Source organism: Oxyura jamaicensis, chromosome 27 (assembly GCF_011077185.1).
Source record: "Oxyura jamaicensis isolate SHBP4307 breed ruddy duck chromosome 27, BPBGC_Ojam_1.0, whole genome shotgun sequence".
Classification (NCBI taxonomy): domain Eukaryota; kingdom Metazoa; phylum Chordata; class Aves; order Anseriformes; family Anatidae; genus Oxyura; species Oxyura jamaicensis.
Window position 1 is genome coordinate 3,396,824 of NC_048919.1, and position 21,241 is coordinate 3,418,064.

General features: G+C 45.4%; 1 protein-coding gene across 1 annotated transcript; it reads left to right on the forward strand.

Annotated features, from left to right (window-relative positions):
* The first annotated feature begins 439 nt into the window (after positions 1-439).
* Positions 440-15,626, forward strand: DHX8 (DEAH-box helicase 8). Its single transcript, XM_035347827.1, has 23 exons — positions 440-592; positions 1,789-1,874; positions 2,450-2,522; positions 2,977-3,062; positions 3,223-3,332; positions 4,555-4,866; positions 5,132-5,276; positions 5,818-6,021; positions 6,519-6,606; positions 6,929-7,026; positions 7,182-7,329; positions 7,753-7,934; positions 8,343-8,537; positions 8,769-8,954; positions 9,501-9,711; positions 9,986-10,167; positions 10,683-10,823; positions 11,083-11,238; positions 11,802-11,939; positions 12,272-12,400; positions 13,358-13,554; positions 13,691-13,870; positions 14,407-15,626. The coding sequence occupies exons 1-23, from the start codon at positions 481-483 to the stop codon at positions 14,624-14,626; spliced, it is 3,579 nt and encodes a 1,192-aa protein (XP_035203718.1). The 5' UTR covers positions 440-480; the 3' UTR covers positions 14,627-15,626.
* The last annotated feature ends 5,615 nt before the right edge of the window (positions 15,627-21,241 follow it).

Below are 21,241 nucleotides of genomic sequence, written 5' to 3' on the forward strand. Positions count from 1 at the left end.
GGTCCCGGGGCCGTGCTTGGGGTCCCCCTCGAGGCTGCCTGTGGCCTGGAAGTGGGGAGAGGGCGGTGAGCGCGGTCCCGGGGCCGCTCACCGCCTTCCCCCCCCACCACCGGCCCCGTCCGCACCCGCAGCCCCGCCGCCCGCCGCCGCTCCAGCGCCGCCTGCCGGCGCCGCGCCTCCCAGTGGAAGGCCGACATGGCGGCGGCGGGGAGCGCCTAGCAACAGGCGCGTCACGAGCCCCGCCCGCTCGTTCGGCTGCGCTGATTGGTTCCCTCCCAGGGCGGCTCAACGGACGGTGGGGGGGGGGGGGGGGTCAGCCGCGGGAGCGCAGCGTGGAGGACCCTTTCTCTATGGTCATTGTGGGCGCGAGGCGTTCTAGCACGGCCGCTTCTCTCTCTATGGTCAGTGTGGGCACGCCCAATGCGGTGCTGCCTCGCTGCTTCCGGCGCGGCCCGGAAGTGGTGGTGTTGAGGGGCAGCGATGGCGGACCTGGTGGCGCTGGAGGAGCTCGCCAAGCTCGAGTACCTGTCGCTGGTCTCCAAGGTGTGCACGGAGCTGGACAACCACCTGGGCATCAACGACAAGGACTTGGGTGAGCGGGGCCGAGGCGGCTGCGGGAAGGGCGCTGTGGCCGGGCCTGGCGCCGCCATGTAAACAAATGTCCGGGATCCCAGCGTCAGGGCCTGGAAGGGGCCTGAGAGGGGAAGAGGCCTCGAGGGATCGCCTGGTCCAAGCCACCTGTCGTAGCAGGAACGCCTGGGTCAGGTCCTACAGGCGGGTTTTGGATATCTCCGTAGAAGGAGACCCCACAACCCCCCGGGCAGCCTGTCCCAGGGCTCTGCCACCCTCACCGTCAACAAAAATTGTCTCATATTTAAGGGGAACCTGCTCTGTTCCAGCCTGCACCCACCGCCCCTTGTCCTTGGGTGTGTTGGGCTTTAACCTGGCCAGCAGCTCAGCACCATAAGGCCATTCACTCGCCCTCCCCCTTCCTTCTCTGGGATGGGGGAGAGAAATGGGAAAGTGAAGCCTGTGAGTTGAGATAGAGACAGTTTATTAAGACAGGAAAAAAAAATAATAACGATAATAGGATTGCTACTAATAACACGTACAAAACAAGTGATGCACAATGCAATTACTCACCGCCTGCTGACTGATGCCCAGCCTACCCCTGAGCAGCCGGTCCCACCACCCCAGCCAGCCGCCGCTATATACTGTTCAGCATGACATCTGATGGTATGGAATACCCCTTTGGCCAGTTTGGGTCAGCTGTCCTGGGTTTGTCCCCTCCCAGCTCCTGCTGCGCCCCCAGCCTCCACAGTGGCAGGACAGAGCAAGAAGCTGAAAAGTCCTTGGCTTAGTGCAAGTGCTGCTCTGCAACAATTAAAACATCAGTGTGTTATCAACACTCTTTTCATCCTAATCCAAAACATAGCACCCTACCAGCTACTAGGAGGAAAATTAACTCTATCCTAGCTGAAGCCAGGACAGGGTGTCACTGAGAAGAGCCTGGCTCCGTCCTGACACTCATCCTTTACATATTTAAAAACATTAATGAGGTCACCCCCCAGTCTTCTCCAGGCTAAAGAGCCCCAGCTCCCTCAGGCTTTCCTCATAAGGGAGATGCTCCGCTCCCTTAATCATCCTCGTGGCTCTGCGCTGAACTGAGGGGCTCAGAACTGGACACAATATTCCAGGTGCCACAGAAGGATTTTTGCCCTGCTGTTTGTACTCTTACGCCGCCTTTCAACCCTGTGCTATGATTTACTTTCTGCTTCTTCTCCGCAGCCGAGTTTGTCATAAGCCTTGCTGAGAAAAACACTACGTTTGACACGTTTAAAGCTGTTCTTCTGAAGAATGGTGCTGAATTCACAGTGAGTGAGATCTGGATGTTGCTTACGTGTTTTTGTCCTGGTGTGTCAAAGAGAGAGGTGTGAGGACCGATCATTGATTTTCTTCAACTGGAAAACCACGCAGTATTTAGTGTCTGAACGTACCCGTCTGATTGAGCCTCCCTGTCCCTTCCTCTGCTCTTTTTAAACTCGTAGTCTTTGTGAAGCCTCCTTTTGAGGACATGAACTGTTGAAACTGTCTTGTTTAGCATATAAAATATGGAAGAAACAAGTTTTCAGGGAGTTATATGTTAGCTTAAAGCATTTTGTGGTAACTAGATGCGAGGTTAATGAGTTTCTCAGAAGCTACTGTAGTTGGCTTAAATAAGTAACTTAAAGAATAAGTAGAACAGTCACTTAAATTGATTTATCTTAATCACTTTCAGATTCATGTTGTTACATTGGTTTTTGGGTGTAAGCAAAGTCTAGCAACACTTTTTTAAAGTGAAATCTTAAGAGTTGAGCCTTTTTTGTCCTATTTACCCCTATTTTGTGTTTTGTAAGAATGACCAAAAGTAACACAGACGCTTCTTAAACTATTGTGTTAAATTTTGCAGGATTCCCTTATTAGTAATCTGCTCCGTCTCATACAGACAATGCGGCCTCCATCGAAACCATCTACAAGCAAAGGTGTGTGTAATCTTGTCCCTTTCATCAGTTAGATGTGAAAAAGAAAAAAACAGCTACAAAAACCAACGTAATTCCTACTGTTTTGTATTTTTTAGCTATATTGCACAAGCTCGATGTAGTACGTATTCTAATCTTACAAGGCAAGATCTTCATATGCTTCTGTTGCATGTGGAAGTCTCTGTTAGTAGTGCTGGATTAGTGAAGCTGTTCAGATACAAAAAAACCTACTGAGCACACTGCTCAGACCATTTAGTATTTCACAGATTCATGGATAACTATATTTGTAGGAAAATGCCATCATCGTTGAAGAGAATCTCTGTAAAATCTGTGTCTAACTTTGCATTCAGATGAAAGTTAAGCTTTACATTTGATGACAGAAAAGCTGGTGATAGATCACTTTGGACCTTCTAATTATTTTTTTCTTGTCTGTTTATTTTATTAACCTCAAAATCAGAGGCCGTTGTCAAACCCAAATCAGAAAAGGAAAGGTTGAAGGAGTTGTTTCCAGCTCTTTGCAGGCCGGACAATCCCAACATCAGGGTAAGACCATAATTCCATTTTTCTTTCATGTCTCATCGCTTTTTTATTTAGCTTGCATTCTTTCTGAATAGAAACGCATGAGATTGTTCATTCTGTAGATTAATTCTCTGCGACAGACTTTTTATCAGCCTTCATACAGAGTGATTCTCTGTTCTTGCAGAATATGCTGGATGAAGATGATGTGAAAGTGGCAGCTGATGCGCTTAAAGAACTTGAAGCTCTAATGCCTAGTGCAGACAGGCAAGGCAAACAAAGGAACAGTGACCACCGGTATGGTTCTAGAATATCTCTCCTCTAGAATATACACTCCTCAAGAAACTGGCTGCTCTTGGCTTGGACTGGCACACGCTTCGTTGGGTTAGAAACTGGCTGGATAGCCGGGCCCAGAGAGTTGTGGTAAATGGAGTCAAATCCAGTTGGAGGCCAGTCACTAGTGGCGTCCCCCAGGGCTCGGTGCTGGGGCTGGTCCTCTTTAACATCTTCATCAATGATCTGGACGAGGGCATTGAGTGCACCCTCAGTAAGTTTGCAGATGACACCAAGTTAGGTGCGTGTGTCGATCTGCTCGAGGGTAGGAAGGCTCTGCAGGAGGATCTGGATAGGCTGCACCGATGGGCTGGGGTCAACTGCATGAAGTTTAACAAGGCCAAGTGCCGGGTCCTGCACCTGGGGCGTAATAACCCCAAGCAGAGCTACAGGCTGGGAGATGAGTGGTTGGAGAGCTGCCAGGCAGAGAAGGACCTGGGAGTGATAGTGGACAGTCGGCTGAATATGAGCCAGCAGTGTGCTCAGGTGGCCAAGAAGGCCAACGGCATCCTGGCTTGTATCAGAAATAGTGTGACCAGCAGGGCTAGGGAGGTGATCGTCCCCCTGTACTCGGCTCTGGTGAGGCCGCACCTCGAGTACTGTGTTCAGTTTTGGGCCCCTCGCTACAAGAAGGACATCGAGGTGCTTGAGCGGGTCCAAAGAAGGGCGACGAAGCTGGTTAGGGGCCTGGAGAACAAGTCCTACGAGGAGCGGCTGAAGGAGCTGGGCTTATTCAGCCTGGAGAAGAGGAGGCTCAGGGGCGACCTTATCGCTCTCTACAGATACCTTAAAGGAGGCTGTAGAGAGGTGGGGGTTGGCCTGTTCTCCCACATGCCTGGTGACAGGATGAGGGGGAATGGGCTAAAGTTGTGCCAGGGGAGTTTTGGGTTAGATGTTAGGAAGAGCTTCTTTACTGAAAGGGTTGTGAGGCATTGGAACAGGCTGCCCAGGGAGGTGGTGGAGTCACCATCCCTGGAAGTCTTCAAAAGACGTTTAGATGTAGAGCTTAGGGATATGGTTTAGTGGGGACTGTTAGTGTTAGGTTAGAGGTTGGACTCGATGATCTTGAGGTCTCTTCCAACCTAGAAATTCTGTGATTCTGTGATCTTTGAGGGATGGGTATTGGCAGTTAATATTGCCTGCTTGCTCTGTTCTTACCTGCAAATATGTGATGTTGGTTTGTTAGGACAAAGAAGAAGAGGAGGAGCCGAAGCCGTAGCAGGGACAGGAGACGAAGGCACAGATCTCGCTCTAGGTCTCGTTCTAGGACTCGGGATAGGAACAGGGGAAAATCCAGATACCGCTCACGGAGCAGGAGTCGGAGTCCTAGTAGGGACCGGAGGGATCGAGATAAATACCTTGAAAAGGGCAATGAGAGATGGAGGGACAAGCACGTAGACCGTCCACCGCCTGAGGAGCCTTCCATCGGAGACATTTATAATGGGAAAGTCACGAGTATAATGCAGTTTGGGTGCTTTGTGCAGCTGGAAGGACTAAGGTATGTTGTGATGTTCACAGCAGATCTCGTATGACTCCATCGGTGTTCTGTTCTCTTCTAGTGTCTTAAAAAGATGATGCTGTAGTAAAGTATGCTGAGTTTTGATGCCAGAATGAAGATCTGTTTCAGCAAAATAAGTCTGACAGCAGATAATGTTCTCCGTAGGGGAAAAAAAAAAGTTTATGAATGTACACAATTAGTTGACAACAAAATACTTTAATCTAGACTTTGAATGATCTAATACGTTCCTCTGTTTCATCTACAGGAAGCGCTGGGAGGGCTTGGTCCACATCTCAGAGCTTCGAAGAGAAGGACGGGTTGCCAATGTTGCCGATGTTGTGAGCAAAGGACAAAGAGTAAAAGTCAAAGTGTTATCCTTTACTGGATCCAAAACCAGCCTGAGCATGAAGGTATGGAATGTGTTCTGTGGTACTTGGCGTCATGTAATCCCTATTCTAAAAATTTTTAAGATTATACACTAATTATCCTCTATCACTGAAAACTAATATGTAACCATTCAAGGCAGAGTTAAAAATACGAGTTACACTTCTAAGTGATCTATTACTTTTTACTCATTTTCCTTAGGTTCTTTTTTGCCTGTTTCTGATGTAATAGTACTAACAGGATTTTTTGCCTTAGCAACGTGACAGGTCAAACCTCAGGCAGTTGCTATGCTTGGCTTCCTTTTTCTGTAGGAGAGAAGCATTTCATTTTGAATGAAATCACTGTGATTGCCAAGGCAGCGTCCCAGGCTTTGGGATGTACTCGCCTCATAATAGGAAAAAAAAAAAACACACACAATAACATTTTTTATGTATTGGCTGTCATTGGTTGTGTTCTCTCTGAGACACACACTGTGTGTTTCCGTTTGTGTTAGACGAATTGCTGGTGTTAATAGACAATGAAAAGTGAAATTTAGGTAGAGCTGACTGATGAATCGATCTGATGTAGGATGTTGATCAAGATACTGGGGAAGACTTGAATCCAAACCGGAGGAGGAACCTGGTTGGAGAAACCAACGAAGAAACTTCTATGAGAAACCCAGACAGACCCAGCCACCTGTCCCTGGTGAATGCCCCGGAGGTGGAGGATGATACCCTGGAACGGAAACGCCTCACCCGAATTTCAGACCCAGAGAAATGGGAAATAAAACAGGTGTGTTTTGTACTGAGGGGAAGAAGGGTGCCACTCAGTAAAATTAGGGAGTTCTGTGGACTAGAATACAGCTCCTTGTTTGTTTCTTTAACTTAGTCCTTATCTAAATTGCTGCCTTCTTGTGAGCTGGGACTTTTAGCTTAGTTCTGACTCTGAAGTTACCTCTGCTTTGACCAGGAGGCTGGACCAAGTTGTCTCCAGAGATCACAGCGAGTTGGGGCATCCCTGTCTAGTGATACTTGTTTATCAGTGCAGCCCTGTAAGCCAACTATCTCATGCTGATGGTATTTAGAATAAGAAAAAGACCATTTGTTCAGACACTGGATGACTTGGGGAGATGTGTGCCGGAATGCAGGACCATTCCTTTCTCTTGAAATCAGAACGTTCCTTTGTTCCTGATATACAAGTCTGGTAATATCATTGGAACTGAGACATCATGGGCGTAAGCTGTGTTCATTCTTTGGTATAAATCCATGTTTTATTCATTCTATTCTCAGATGATTGCAGCTAATGTGCTCTCTAAGGAAGAGTTTCCTGACTTTGATGAGGAGACCGGGATTCTTCCTAAAGTTGATGATGAAGAAGGTAGTATTTCCGAGTAGTCTTACGGTTGTATATGCTTTCTATTTCTGGACATGTTTTGATTCAAAAAGGGAGTGAATGTGAAATAAGTCACAATTTCTTAAGCATTTGGAACTAGGATTGCTCCAGCCTTATTGTTAGTGACCTTTGGATATGCATCAAGTATCTGTGCGTTATTTTTATATGGTGTTTTCATTTTTAACACGGTTAATTATGTGATAATTGAGAATACACAGGAAGCACTATTTGAAGAGGTACTGTTGCTATTGTGGAGCTGAAAGAAGGTGCTTGCCTTTCTATTAAAGTTGTCACTTCTGGATTTTAGATGAGGATCTTGAGATTGAGTTAGTTGAAGAAGAGCCACCATTCCTTCGAGGTCATACTAAACAAAGCATGGATATGAGTCCTATCAAAATAGTAAAGGTAAGAGATTTCCAAGATTAAAGACAGTATACTTGATTTAATCAAATAAAAGTTTGGGAATTTAATAACCAGTTTTCCACTTGGTGACAGAAAGATAATTTAATTTGAAACACTGGGAGTACTTGAGATCTTAACTTTTTTTTCTTGTTTTTCAGAATCCGGATGGTTCCTTGTCCCAGGCTGCAATGATGCAGAGTGCTTTAGCTAAAGAAAGACGAGAACTTAAACAAGCACAAAGAGAAGCAGAGATGGATTCTATTCCCATGGGTCTCAACACACACTGGGTGGATCCTCTCCCTGATGGTATGCCTGAATGTATCTAAGTATGAACTGTGCATTTTTTGTGGTAATTGAACAACTTAGAAGAAAATACCATAATGCCTAGCTCATGATAATGTGTTTTTTTTCCTCACTTTAAAAGTGAGACAAAGAAGAAATTTGTCTTTGCTGATGCGAAATAGAAGTGTCAAGGGAACACGCAGGTATATCCTGCTATCCATCAAGATGCATTACCAAAAAGCAAGATGGATGGCAAAGCGGTTTTGTTTTGTTTTTACATGGAAATCAGTGTAATAGAGGTAACGTATGTGTAGGAACTTACAAAATATATAAACTTAAATGCACAAGAGAAGTGTAGAAGGCAAGGGTAATGGAGTGTTAGGAGCGGGACCACTGGGACCTGTGCTGCCCGAACCTAATGTGATGATGAAATTGTTTCTTTTCTAGTGGATGGAAGACAAATAGCCGCAAACATGCGAGGTATTGGGATGATGCCAAATGATATCCCAGAGTGGAAGAAACATGCATTTGGTGGCAACAAAGCCTCATATGGTAAGAAGACACAGCTCTCTATCATTGAGCAGAGAGAGAGTCTCCCAATCTTCAGACTGAAGGAGCAGCTGATACAAGTAAGACTCTTGAAATGTCATTCTTGTTTGAACAAGCAGTAATTTAATATTAATACTGTTCCAGCCTGTTAACAGATGAATAGACACTTGATAATTTTAAGTGTGGAACTGTAGCTTAGAATCATTATTTTAAAGGACTACATGTGTGTGTATATTTTAGTAAAGCTCCAGGTAGTTATTAATGTAAATCAAAATTGAAACTAGGATCACGTGGGCAAAGGGGTGAGTCAGCTAAGTGGTTGAGCGGTTTGCTGGCTTGGTCAGTAAGAATGCTTGTATCATTTTTGGTATAGGTCAGCTGGAGGAAGAGCAGTAGGTACTCAGTCTAGTCTGAACTATACTTTCTTGATTCTTGTTTGTTCTCGGTTTTTAAATTTTAGTAAGTGTATCTGTTATGACCTTTTTTAGGCTGTGCATGACAACCAGATTCTGATTGTAATTGGAGAGACGGGGTCTGGGAAGACAACCCAGATTACCCAATACCTGGCTGAGGCGGGATATACATCAAGAGGAAAGATCGGATGTACTCAGCCTCGCAGAGTGGCCGCAATGTCTGTTGCAAAGAGGGTGTCAGAGGAGTTCGGTTGCTGTTTGGGACAAGAGGTGAATTTCCATGTTGAAGAATGAGCCAGAATAAGCACGGAGAAAAGTACTAAAAATCAGTGCTGGAGCTAGTTTATTTGTTCGTGTCCACACGTCTGTTCCCATGTAGGCTGTAAAAATGATCCGTCAGAATAATCAAACTGGGAATTAATGGTGCTAATAACTTAATTCTGTGGATTCAGTTGTGATGTGAAAAGAGAGCATTGTCTTCTATTCAACTCTTCTTTCTAGGTTGGCTACACCATTCGATTTGAAGACTGCACTAGCCCTGAAACTGTCATCAAATACATGACAGATGGTATGTTACTGAGGGAGTGCTTGATAGATCCTGATCTGACCCAGTATGCCATTATCATGCTAGATGAAGCCCATGAGAGGACAATTCATACAGATGTGCTCTTTGGACTCCTGAAGAAGGTAATGTAGCATTTGATTTTTATTGCTTTGGTGTCCTCTGTATGCTGTGTATGGGTAGGGGCCCCTCAGGAGAGGCAAGGTCACACGAATCAAGTTCATTCATGTTTTCTAAGAGTCTTTTCAGGAGCAAAGCAAATATTCCTAAGGATCTCTAGTACAGATTTTCATAAAATGAGCCTCTGTGTGAAGATAAATCAAGCAAAATTCACAGAAACAATGAGCTTTGGCACTCCAGAATGCTCATAATGATGGATGAGCAGAGGAATGTTCTTGCTTTGCTCTTCCTTCTCTGACAAAGGCTTTCTTTGATAGGTGCTGCCGAGAAAGGTTTGAAATGTGACCTTAGTGGTTGATTGCTTGAAATTATGGGTGCTGGAATGAGCTGCCTGTTTTACTTGTAGAGGTTTTGGAATATGTCAAAATGCCTGATATAGCTGGTCATAATTCTTTTTTTAATGTGAAGTATTGCTTTGACTGAAATCAAACGCTATATATTAATGGTCCCAAAGACAGTAAATGACCAGAGAACTTTCTTTCCTGCTATAGACGGTGCAGAAACGGCAGGATATGAAGTTGATAGTGACATCAGCGACACTGGATGCTGTCAAATTCTCTCAATATTTCTATGAAGCTCCAATCTTCACAATTCCTGGCAGAACATACCCAGTAGAAATCCTGTACACAAAAGAGCCAGAGACAGATTATTTGGATGCTAGTCTAATTACAGTAATGCAGATCCACTTAACAGAGCCACCAGGTGAGTGGAGAATAGTGAATCAGGGATGGCGAATCTAGGGTGATTGGTAATTCAGGGACTCTAATACCTAAGAGGGAGGTCTTTCTGAGTCACTGGTCATGTGTCAGGAGCAGGAGTAAAATAGTGCCTTTGGCACTGTTGCTGCTGGCTAAAAGTTGTTGCCCAGGTGCTACCAAAAGTGGGGATCTCTGTTTTAAATGGAAAAGGTGAGGTCTGGTTATGCAGGAGATGTGCTGAGCAGAATTGATTCTGTGTGTGTTTTACTTCTGTGTAGGTGACATTTTGGTGTTTCTAACTGGTCAAGAAGAGATTGACACTGCCTGTGAGATCCTCTATGAGAGGATGAAATCTCTAGGACCTGATGTTCCAGAGTTAATTATCCTGCCAGTATATTCAGCCTTACCCAGTGAAATGCAAACCAGGATCTTTGACCCAGCCCCACCAGGGAGCAGAAAGGTAATTTCAGCTCAGTGTGGCTTCATCTTGTGCTGATTTTTTCTTTCTTAGTACTTCTCATTCTGTTAGTTACCACTTCAGACAAAGTGGGGTAGTTTTGAAGAAAAAGACAGCTAATGAAAACCTAGAGATACAGTCTGTGGAAGTTTCCTTTATAAATATGGACTGTGTTTGAATGATAGGCAGAAATTTTCCTTGAAATCATTGCAGCCTGTGTACAAACTTACCATGATCTTTCACCTGCTTTTAATTGCAATTTTTTTATGCTCTCTTCCCATACTGTCCATACCTAAAACAAAGGTAGATAGAGGTTTAACACCTGTCCGTTCTTGACTGTAGATAACTTTTTGCAGTTCCTCAGTTCCTGAGTACATTTCTCCTTTTAATGTTAAACCATTGGAGTTGCATCCTCAGCAAACTGATAATATCATGTAGGATGGATTGTTCAAGCTGAGCAGCGTGGTTGGCTTGCCAGCCAAACACAGCACTGCTTACTGAATCCCTGTTGTCTGCAGGTTGTCATTGCCACTAACATTGCTGAGACGTCGCTTACTATTGATGGAATATATTATGTGGTTGATCCTGGCTTTGTGAAGCAGAAAGTTTACAACTCCAAGACTGGAATCGACCAGCTGGTTGTTACACCAATTTCACAGGTAAGCATTCTGTATCTGATGTGTTTTTTTTCCCTGCTGCTAACATGTATCTTGATGATGTCCAAGCACATGGAAACAAAGTAAGGCAATTGAGATTCCTTGAGGCCATATGAAGGAACGCATACTTCCCTTGGTTGGACTGGAAATCTGTTTTTCTATTAATACAAATAAAATCATGAATAATTAATCATTTGAGTTGACTTGTTTTCAACTGTACTTGTTTATACCTGGTCTCTGAGATGCTTTCCTTTACCTTTAGGCTCAAGCAAAGCAGCGAGCAGGAAGAGCTGGGAGAACGGGGCCAGGAAAATGCTATAGGCTGTATACAGAGCGTGCCTATCGAGATGAAATGCTAACTACCAATGTTCCTGAAATCCAGAGAACAAATTTGGCCAGTACAGTACTCTCCCTGAAGGTGGGCATTTCTCTGACTTTTGGCAAGCCAGCCTGATCATAAGCCTTTCAATAAATTAGTCTTTATAAGCCTCAGGTCCTTCTAGTGAACAGAGGTATTTTGAAAGGGAGATTGCATCACATGCAGTTCTTAGGCACTGAGCTTGCTCCTGCATTTTTCTGCTGAGGGTTTTAGTGTTGAATATCCACCTAAATTACAAGTCTTAGTTGCGCAGAACAGTTAGTTGTAAGAGATTGAAATACATGGATCTTATGAGCAGTGTGCATTTCCTGTGTAAGGTATGTTTATGTTAAACATGAACAGATAAAATACATTGTTTTAGAGTGGGTTTTGATCCCCAGAGATATACATCTTTTAAGCTTATATCATCCTTCTGAGTGCCCACAAACTGGGCCTTAACTCTGGGCCTTGGAAGAGGTATGGAACAGTACTGAAGAAACAAACCAGAAAACTGAATGATAGGTGAAAGCCACAGGCCAGTGCAGATTATCTGAAGTGTTGAGTTCAGTGTCTTCTTTCTCCTCAGCGTTGTAACTTGGTTGTTTTCCCTTCCCTCTGTTCAGGCCATGGGCATCAATGATTTGCTCTCCTTTGACTTTATGGATGCTCCCCCAATGGAAACGCTCATAACTGCCATGGAGCAGCTGTACACTCTGGGAGCTCTGGATGATGAAGGACTACTCACTCGACTTGGGCGCAGGGTAGGCTAAACAGAATGCTTCGTAGTGCTGGCTGGGTTGCAAGTGTTTAGAGGATGACAGGGCAGTAGTTATGTATCTTCTGCTTTTTAAAGAGCAGGTATTACTTCTCTAATAAAAGCAAACTGTTTAGTAAAATGTCTAAAACAATCCCTTGTAAGTAGTGGGATATCCTTGTGAATGTGTATATAATTTGTTTCATGTTGAATAAAGTTATCCTGGGTAAAGCACACTGTTTTTATAAAGCACGGAAGAAAGGGGCTCTCCTCTCTTGCAGAGGGAACTCGGGATTTTTCTGAGACTTTGCAGGGTACCCTGAAACAGCTTTCTTGCAGATGGCAGAATTCCCCTTGGAGCCTATGTTGTGCAAGATGTTGATCATGTCTGTACATCTGGGATGCAGCGAGGAAATGCTGACAATAGTCTCCATGCTGTCTGTACAGAATGTGTTCTACAGGCCAAAGGTAAGGAGTGCAGCCAAGAATTGTTATAGTTTGTGTGTGTTTTCTGTTGCCTGCCTCGGGTCTTAAGGAGTGAGCATATTTACCCAAATAAACCTGTGGCTTGGTTAGACTGTTGGTTCATACATTACCTATCTGATGTACCCTTTGGATAAAGACCTTGCAGCTGTGGATGTTGGTAGTTTCTTTGCAGATGGGAAGATGAAAGTTAGAAGTCTGGCATTCTCTTTCTTCTTTCTTACTTTTAAGTCAACAAGCAGCAGATTGTGCTGTGGTAGTATTCTTTCGCAGCAGACTCTTCTTGAAACCATTATTTCTTCATTATGATGGCCTGCTGCAACTTAGACCAAAATTGAAATTAACAGACTAGGTAATTACAGTGTCTGATTAACATTTTATGAGCAGATTGGACAAGCGAGGAGGGATGGAGAGGTCAAAGCTACTGCCTCAGTACCTTTGATGGTTAGTCATTGAGGTTGCTTCAAGAGCAATAAAACTGCCTAGATTGATTCACGCTTGTACTGCCTACAGTATAAGTGATTAGTTTCCTTTGAAGCCCTCTTTCAAAACGAGGGGCAGAAATTGAATAAAATGAGGAGAGGGAAAAAAAAAAAAAAAAAGAAATAAAGAATTCATCTTTCCTGATCAGGTCCTTGTCACCTGTGAGAGTCTTCAGGGGAGCCTACAGCAAGTCTGTCTTCAGCAAGGGCAGTTCTAGGCTTTCCTGTCATACAAGCATAGGTTTGACTTAGTGAGAGCTGTCCCAGTGACACTTAGATGCTCCTCAGTAATCCTTAGTAATTCACCACTCAGTTTTGTGTCATCTTCCTTGTTTTATATCATCTGTTTCTTGGTAGACTTAAAAAACCATGGTATGGGTGATGAGTCAGTGTCCTTCATGTTGCACAAGGATTGCCTCTGAGATGTAGGTGTCTGATGGATGTATACTTTATGTGTTAGGATAAACAAGCACTTGCTGATCAAAAGAAAGCCAAGTTCCACCAGACAGAAGGAGACCACCTCACTCTGCTGGCTGTCTACAATTCCTGGAAGAACAATAAGTTTTCAAATCCCTGGTGCTATGAAAATTTTATCCAAGCCCGGTCCTTACGCAGGGCACAGGACATCCGCAAGCAAATGTTGGGCATTATGGACAGGTGAGCACTTCCAAAAGGATGAGTACTGACTGTTTCCTTAGTATTCTTACACAAAATTTATTAGTCTGATGTTAGTAGCTCTACCTGAATATGGAGAGCTCTAATTTTTGTTTTCTCCCTAACTCTTCTCTGGCAGACACAAGCTGGATGTGGTGTCCTGTGGCAAGGCAACAGTTCGAGTCCAGAAGGCCATCTGCAGCGGCTTCTTCCGAAATGCTGCAAAGAAGGATCCCCAGGAGGGTTATCGGACGCTCATTGACCAACAGGTGGTCTATATCCACCCATCCAGTGCTCTCTTCAACAGACAACCGGAATGGTAAGGAAGGGCTTGTTATGTAATTTTCTGTTTCAGTTCAGAACTTTATAACTGAGAAGCCGATGGTGAGCGCTATTTGTAGAATACAGATTGAAGTATAGGCTGCTGACTTGTCAGCAGTGAGCAGGGTGAGAAGTTTCAAGTCTGCTTTTGGCTCTTTCTACTGCTAAAATCTGTGCCTGTGCAGATGTGAGACTTACTTTTAAAACCAAGGCTGGGACCGAAGCCTTGTGATTGTGTTCCTGTCTTGTGGAACTGAGTTTCAGTGTTGAAATGTTGAATGTTGAGGGAGAGAATGAAACGTTTTAAACAGAAGAGAACAGCTTTATGCTGAAGAGTAGGTGTGAGGTAGGAGAGGAAAAAGATGATGACTCTTATGGATAGTTCTTTTCTAGCCTGCATCAGAGCTTTTAAGGAGTCATATGCTGAACTGAGGGAAGAATCAGAGATAAAAGGGTGAGGTTAGATACTGCAGCCCTTGTCGTGCCTCTTCTTGTTTGGAAATATTAATATCCCAAGTTGCTCTCTTTTCACAGGGTGGTGTATCATGAGCTAGTGCTGACCACCAAGGAGTACATGCGTGAAGTGACAACTATTGATCCACGCTGGCTGGTGGAATTTGCACCAGCATTCTTCAAGGTTTCTGATCCAACCAAACTGAGCAAACAGAAAAAGCAGCAGCGGCTTGAACCCCTCTACAATCGCTATGAGGAGCCCAACGCTTGGAGGATATCACGTGCATTCAGACGGCGATGAGCCTAGTTCCCCCCTAGACCGTTACTGGTTTTATATTTGTGGGACTGTGATTTCGCAGGGTTCAGTGTCCTTTCTTCTGGGACTCTTGCAGCTGAAGCTTACCTACAAAATGAAAAGTCATTTCAGAGCAAAAGCGCAAGGGGGCGATGCTTGCTTATGTCAGTTGCCCCTCAGATTCTACAGCTGCATGACAAATGTCCTGGGGCTCCTCAGTGTATTGCATCATTTCAGGAATGGTTCTTGAAACACTTTTTTAGTCATTCTCCTTTTTTAGAGAGAAGATCTTAAGACTCAGAAATCTGGGCACTGAGCAGAACAGCAACAAAAAGACGGTGATTAAGAAACAGTTGTTCACCAACCTAACTGCTCTGAATGACCGAATAAAAATTTGTTCCTTTACCCTGCAAAAAAGGATTTATTTCAATTTATGCTCTTGGACAGTGGCCGTTTTTTGGGAGGTGCTTATCCTCAGTTTTTCCTTTTTTATGCATTTTTCTGGTCCCTGTAACTACTTGTCTCTTGCGCAAGCCATCTGCAGTGAGCTATTTAGTATCTGTGGCTTTGGAATAATACAGGAAAGATCCCTTGAAACCCGGCTAGAATGTCTGTTATACTTGGACAATGGCACAGGTCAGACTGCAAGCCTTATCCTTCATCACCATCTCCTGTGTGCTGAAGGCTAGTATATCAAATGGTAATTAACCACATCCACTCTGCAGCACGGCTCTGGCTATGAACATAAGTGGTTACAGATGTTTAGACTTTCTCTACAATGTGTCGTGTTCTATTTCCACTTACAATGTTTGATGACATCACAACTGTTGTGTGTTTTTTTTTCTTTTAATAGAATGTTCTCTTACAGCTGAAATGTCTGTAAAACATGGTGTAACAGTTCCCTCTTGAAAAACAGATTTGACGATCCAGTGTGTTTTATGTCATGCTGAAGCTATGCGTAAATTATATTTTTCTGTTGCAAACAGATGAAAATTATTTGACTCCATAGCTGGAGATACCTTTTTTTTAAATTTATTTTTATTTTTTACTTTTAATTCTTTTTTTCCCTAAACCTGGGACGTTGTTACAGTTATTGTTGAAATGAGTAGAATGATCATGGCAGGTTGTCTTCTACTCTACTTTGAAGAATGTTTCTCACTGAAAAGTAGATATATTGGAACTCTGTATCTATGTACAAGGGTGGGCAGGGATGCTGTATATAGTGTTTTATTATATTGTATAAATACCCTGAGCTTTTCCTTGGTGTTACGTCTTTATAAAGTTAAATAGAGTTAGAAACTTTGTAGGGTTGGAGACTCTTTAATTATGTCACTGTGCACATATAGTTGTCCTATTGAACATTCTTCCAAGCACATTTTCCTTCTAAGAGCTCTGCGGCTGCTTCTGTTACTGTTTCCATGAAACTTTGCGCTTAATTTTCAAAAACCAAATGAAGTATGCAAAAGAGAAAATGCAAATAGTGAGAGTCCCACTTGGACAGCACATTTTGAGGTATTTCTGTTCCAAATTCATTTTGTATTTGCTTTTCTTGTGTAGCCTCTTTCTCACCTCATGGCATGGCAAAATGCATCAACAGTTTCGTTGTATTTTGTCAATTAGTTTGTCAATAACATGTTTTAATTCATTTGAGGAAACTTTTCCACGTGGATCTCAGCTGCTTCCTCTGGGAACACCCCACATCCAAAACTGACCGGCTTTTTCAAAACACGTTTATCCACCTATTACGTTCTGAAGCTTTTCAGCTTAACATGCTAATTACTGTTGATGTGATTCTGTTTGGTTGGTTTATCTTGTGTAATGGTAAAAAGATTCTGAAAACCTCAAAATACACTGTGTCATCCCAGCATAAAACCACAGGCATAATGCTTTCTTCTGGCAGTGCTTGCATCAGCTCAATGGGTGTTTTAACCCCTTGCTGGGAGAAAGTGTTTCTTGAGCAATGCTGGATGAGATGCTTGTGTAAGCGCTTGCCGGTCTGCCCCTGTCTAAATGAACTGAATTATCTTAAATAGTGGGAGCTGTAGATTTGCTGGCTCGTTTTCACTGTCCTGAGTTAGCACACGAGAACTGATAACAAAAGTTTCTTACCTAAAGCCAAAAATCCTGCTAGCAGAGACCCTGAGTCTAGTTTGGAATGTTTTTTTGGAGGTGTTATGTCAGCGTAAGTGCTAAAAACTTCCTGGGTAAAAGAAGTATGTATGTGCATGCAATTTCTGCACGTGTCCCTTTGTCAGCACTAAGTGGCCTCCTTGCCATTAGCAGCTCTTGTGCTGGGGAGGTGGAAATTTCTCGAAACGTGGCGGGAGGGGATGCACTTGCCCTGTCTTCAGTTTCATTTCTGCCAGCAACAGCAGCAGCTACAGCCCCTGCAAAGTCCTCCAGCTCCTGGTAATATTTGGGTAAGGTGCTGAAAGGAGGCTTGAGCTGCGATTGTGGGGGAAAGCTTTGTCTGCTAGATAAATTAGGGTTTATCTTAAACCTGCTGGCAGAGAACAAGCTAGCAGGAAATTAGCTACAAGTAAACAGAGGGGGAAAGGGATACAGACAGGGAGGGAGTAGCTAAGCAAGAAATTAAGGATCATAACGAGTGCCCTTCCTACAAGAGGCAGGCAGACTGGCATCAGCCTTCATGGGGAGGTAGATGGAGGCTCTCGCCTCGTGCTGATGAGCTGCCTCAAACTGTGGTTGTTTTTAGTTTACTTAAAATGACACACATAGATAACGTATAATTTTTAAAGCTTAGTTTTTCCTGGAAGCCCAGGGAGATGTGTGAGCTGCTGAATGGCTCCTCGGAGGAATTCTAAGCCACCACTGAACCTCGCCACCCCGAACAACACAGGCTGGTGTAACACTTAATGCAAAGAGCACGGCTGAAGCACGGCTGGCTCCTGTCCCCTTCTGGTCCCCCGGGGTTTGGTGTGGTGTTCCTTGCCTAGGTTCTGCTCATGGGGCTGTGAATCTCTCCGAAGAGACAGAGCAAACAATGCTTGCTTTTAAACTCCAGCAGCATGAGCTGTAGGCTGATTTCCACGTGTTAGCTGCTTGTCACAAAGGATTCAGAGCAACAGAATGACTTAAACATCCCTGTGTACACGCACACACGCTCATACACATCCAAAACCAACCTTTCACCCTTAACGCATGGAAGATAAATATGATTTTTACAGCCACCCCACACGTGCTCCATCTGTTAGAGTAACTACCTGAGCGTCATTAACGTGCTTGTTACCAGAGCCGGTGTGACAGCAACGTGCTGCTCAGACAATGGGGGGTTTGTTTTGGGGGTAATTCGCTTTTCATGACATTTCTGTGACAGTCGCAGAAGGCTGCGGGACCCGCCCGTTAGCAGCTCCGTGGAATTTTTCATTTATGAATGCATTGTTCTTTCAATCCAGCGGGGAATATGGTGAGCGAGGATCTGTTTTTAGCCAACGTGTTTTGTATGTGCGTGTTCTGCAGCCTCCATAAATCCTCGGGCCGGTCCGTCGGTGCCCGTGAGGTGCTGAAGCGGGGTGGTGCTGCTTTATTTGGATTGAAAACCATGGGGGAGTTCTCGTAGCTGGTAGGCCAGCGGGTCTGTCAAACACAGATCCGCTCTGCGCGCTGCATGGGAAGGAGAGTTTAGTGGAACGGAGACAAATCTCCGGTCTGCGTTCAATAGCAGTCCCCTTTTACCAGAAAAAGGCCAAGGAGGTGAGAGCGAGTTGGCTCATGATCGGTGGCAGGTCCCGGCTATTTCAGCACGGGACCGTTAATTTCCACCCCCTGGGGCTGCTGCAGTGACAGCGTCTGAAAAATGCTGGTGGAAATCCAGCGTTAGACTTCCTTCAAGTTTAGGAAACAAAATCTATCAGGGGTGTCGAGAGAAGCCTTGTAAATTCTTGTGCCTCTCTCTTGCCTTTGATCGGTTCTCTACCACGTCCATTTAAGACTTAAACGTGTACGTGCTGGAAGCTCCTGCTCTGCTCTACCCCTCGCATAGAAACCTCGCGCCCTGAAAAGCTGAGGTGCGCTCGCAGCCGCCCGGGGGAAGTTTGGTTTTCACCCGAAGCACTTGCTCTCCCTTCCCCTCTGGGCTGGGCTCATCTGCAAGCTCTGGGGCTCGGTGGGGATTATCCTGGCTGCTTTGGCAGCCAGGATTTAGGGTTTTAGGGGAAACCACCTGGCTGCCACCACCCACAGGAAGCCTGCTCTGCCCCACAATGGGTTGCAAAAGAGGGGGAAGGCTGCTCTCTGCACGTCTCACCTGGGGGCTGCTGGATCTCCAGGCTCTTCTCTGCAGTAAGTTAGCCTTGGGATTCAAGGGCGTATGCCCTGCCTCAGGGTACCTCGAATAGCCCAGGTGACTGTGGTTGATCAGGGCTGGATTTGCTGCACGCTGGTGGCTGGGAAGTGGGGGGTGACACTCGTGGAGAAGCGCTGGCATTGAGCTGGGGCAGCCAAAGCCACCTCACTGCTACTGTTCCTGCAGCCCAGGGCCAGGCTGGGGTGCTGGGTGGCATCAGGGCAGGCTGGGGGGGGGGGTGAAGCAGCCTCCTGCTGGTGCAGCCCCCGAGCCTGGCACAGGCAGGGGTCTGCCCTTCCCCAGAACAGCCCCTGAGGGACCCTCTCAAGGATCAGAACCTGGGAGACCTCCCAGAAGCTCTGCAGGCACCAGCGGTCGGCGCAGACGCTCCGTGTCTCCGCTGAGATGCTCGGGAGGCTTGCTATGTGGATTTCTTGCTCTATTTCTCTTAACAGAGGTGGGAGGATTTTGTAATTCCTGTGTTCCCATTACATGTTCTTGCAAATGGGCTGAAAATACTGTATCTGCCGGGCTGTTTTATAACCATTTTTCCCTTTAATAACTCAAGATTTTTAATTCACTTGTGCTGGGATTTTTAAAAATACTGTGTCAAAAGGTTCAAATAGGTAGAAACCAGTTCAGTAGGTGCCATGTCAGCCAGTGGGAAGAGCCTGGGTAACCCTGGCTGAGGGGGATCGGTCTGTCTGTCTGTCTGTCTTACAGAATCAAAGCAAAAAGGGCAGCAGTGGCACTGCCTCCGAAGCAGGCATGAAGCTAACGGAGGGAAATGGAAACCGGTGGCACCAGGCAGCAGCACAGCAGCCAACCTCTGAGGCACTTCAGGTGCCATGAGCAGCTAACGAGCTCCCCCATGATCCCTCCCTTCCTGCTGCTTTGCTTTCTCACCTGCTACCTGCCCCCGTTTCCAGGATGGCCAAGAGAACAGTTACTAACCTCCCGAGCAGCGCAAGCAGCGATCCCCCCGAGGTGCGTGGATATCTGTTGGTTCAGCCACTCTCCTTTGGGAGAGAGCAGCTCCGGAGGCTGGGCTCTGATAAAGTTTCTTGTGGGGAGAGGAGTGGGCTGCTTGCGGCTGTCCCTGGCCGCAGGGAGCAGGGGATGAACGGGATTTTTTCCCCAGGTGAGGGGCACGCAGTGCTCTGGGGCAGCAAAACTGGGGGGGGAGGACCGAGGGGCAGCCTCCTGTTGAGGCTGGGTCCTCCGCTCTCCTCCACCCCTGTGCTTAGCATGCTGGCGGGCGCTTCATCTCCTCGGTGTCTCAGCCATCAAGGCACTGAGGGATCAATATTAATTGTGCGAAATGGGCTCCGGCGTCGTGGCAGATTACACCATTCCTGTGATTCCAACGCAGGGGAGGATGGGGAGATGTGCGTAGGTGTCATTAGGGACGATTCATTTATCAGAGCAAATCTCTCGAGCATATTGGCAAAACTAATGCCAATGTCTTTTTCAGGAGTGTTATACCTCCATAAAACATTACAAGGAGTCAAATGTCCTGGTGTTATTGCCCCTGGAGTTATCCGTGCTTGGCCTTGGCTGGTGTAATGGTGTGAAATGTGCGGTGCTTGATGCTCTGTGCTGGGGGGCAGGACCAGCACCAAAGCAGCAAAAGAATACCTGCTGCAGCTGGCTCTGCCTTCAGCTTTTTCTGCATAAAACGCTTTCAGCTGGCTCTATTGCCTTCCTGGTCAGTGCTCAGCCCATAAGGGGAGAATTGCTGCTGCCCTCGTCCTTCATTATCGCTACTCATACTCATTTCAGGGCATGAGGTCTGTCAATAGAAATATTTCCTGGGTCAGCCTCAACAAATTGCATCAGAAAATCCTGTCGATGTGGTTCTCAGGACGATTCAGCTCCACTTGCAACCTGTTAGGGCTAATTCCTTTGCCCTAGACAGCACAGGCTGAGCATACATCTGGGACATGCTGTAATGTTACATGTTAATTATTTACTATGACCAGAAAGGAACTTTGCATCGTGTTCTGGGTAAGGGATTTGTGGTTTGTGCTGCTGGGCTCTCTGCTGTGGCTATCGGCGGAGTAACAGCAAGGCCACGGTTACAACAGCAAGCACGCTGGGAGGAGAAAACAAAAAAATAAAGCTAGAAAAAAATGACATTAGAAAGAAAGGACTGCTGAGGATTGATTTCCAGCTGGTCCCAAAGCATCAGAGAGAAATAAGTCACTCAGAGAAATCTTGAATGTGACCAGTAACCTATAGTAAAAATTGTGAGGATATTCGGTATGTTTGCATCCGAGTGTCGGTGTTGTTAGGAGCAGAACCCCATCGTTAGA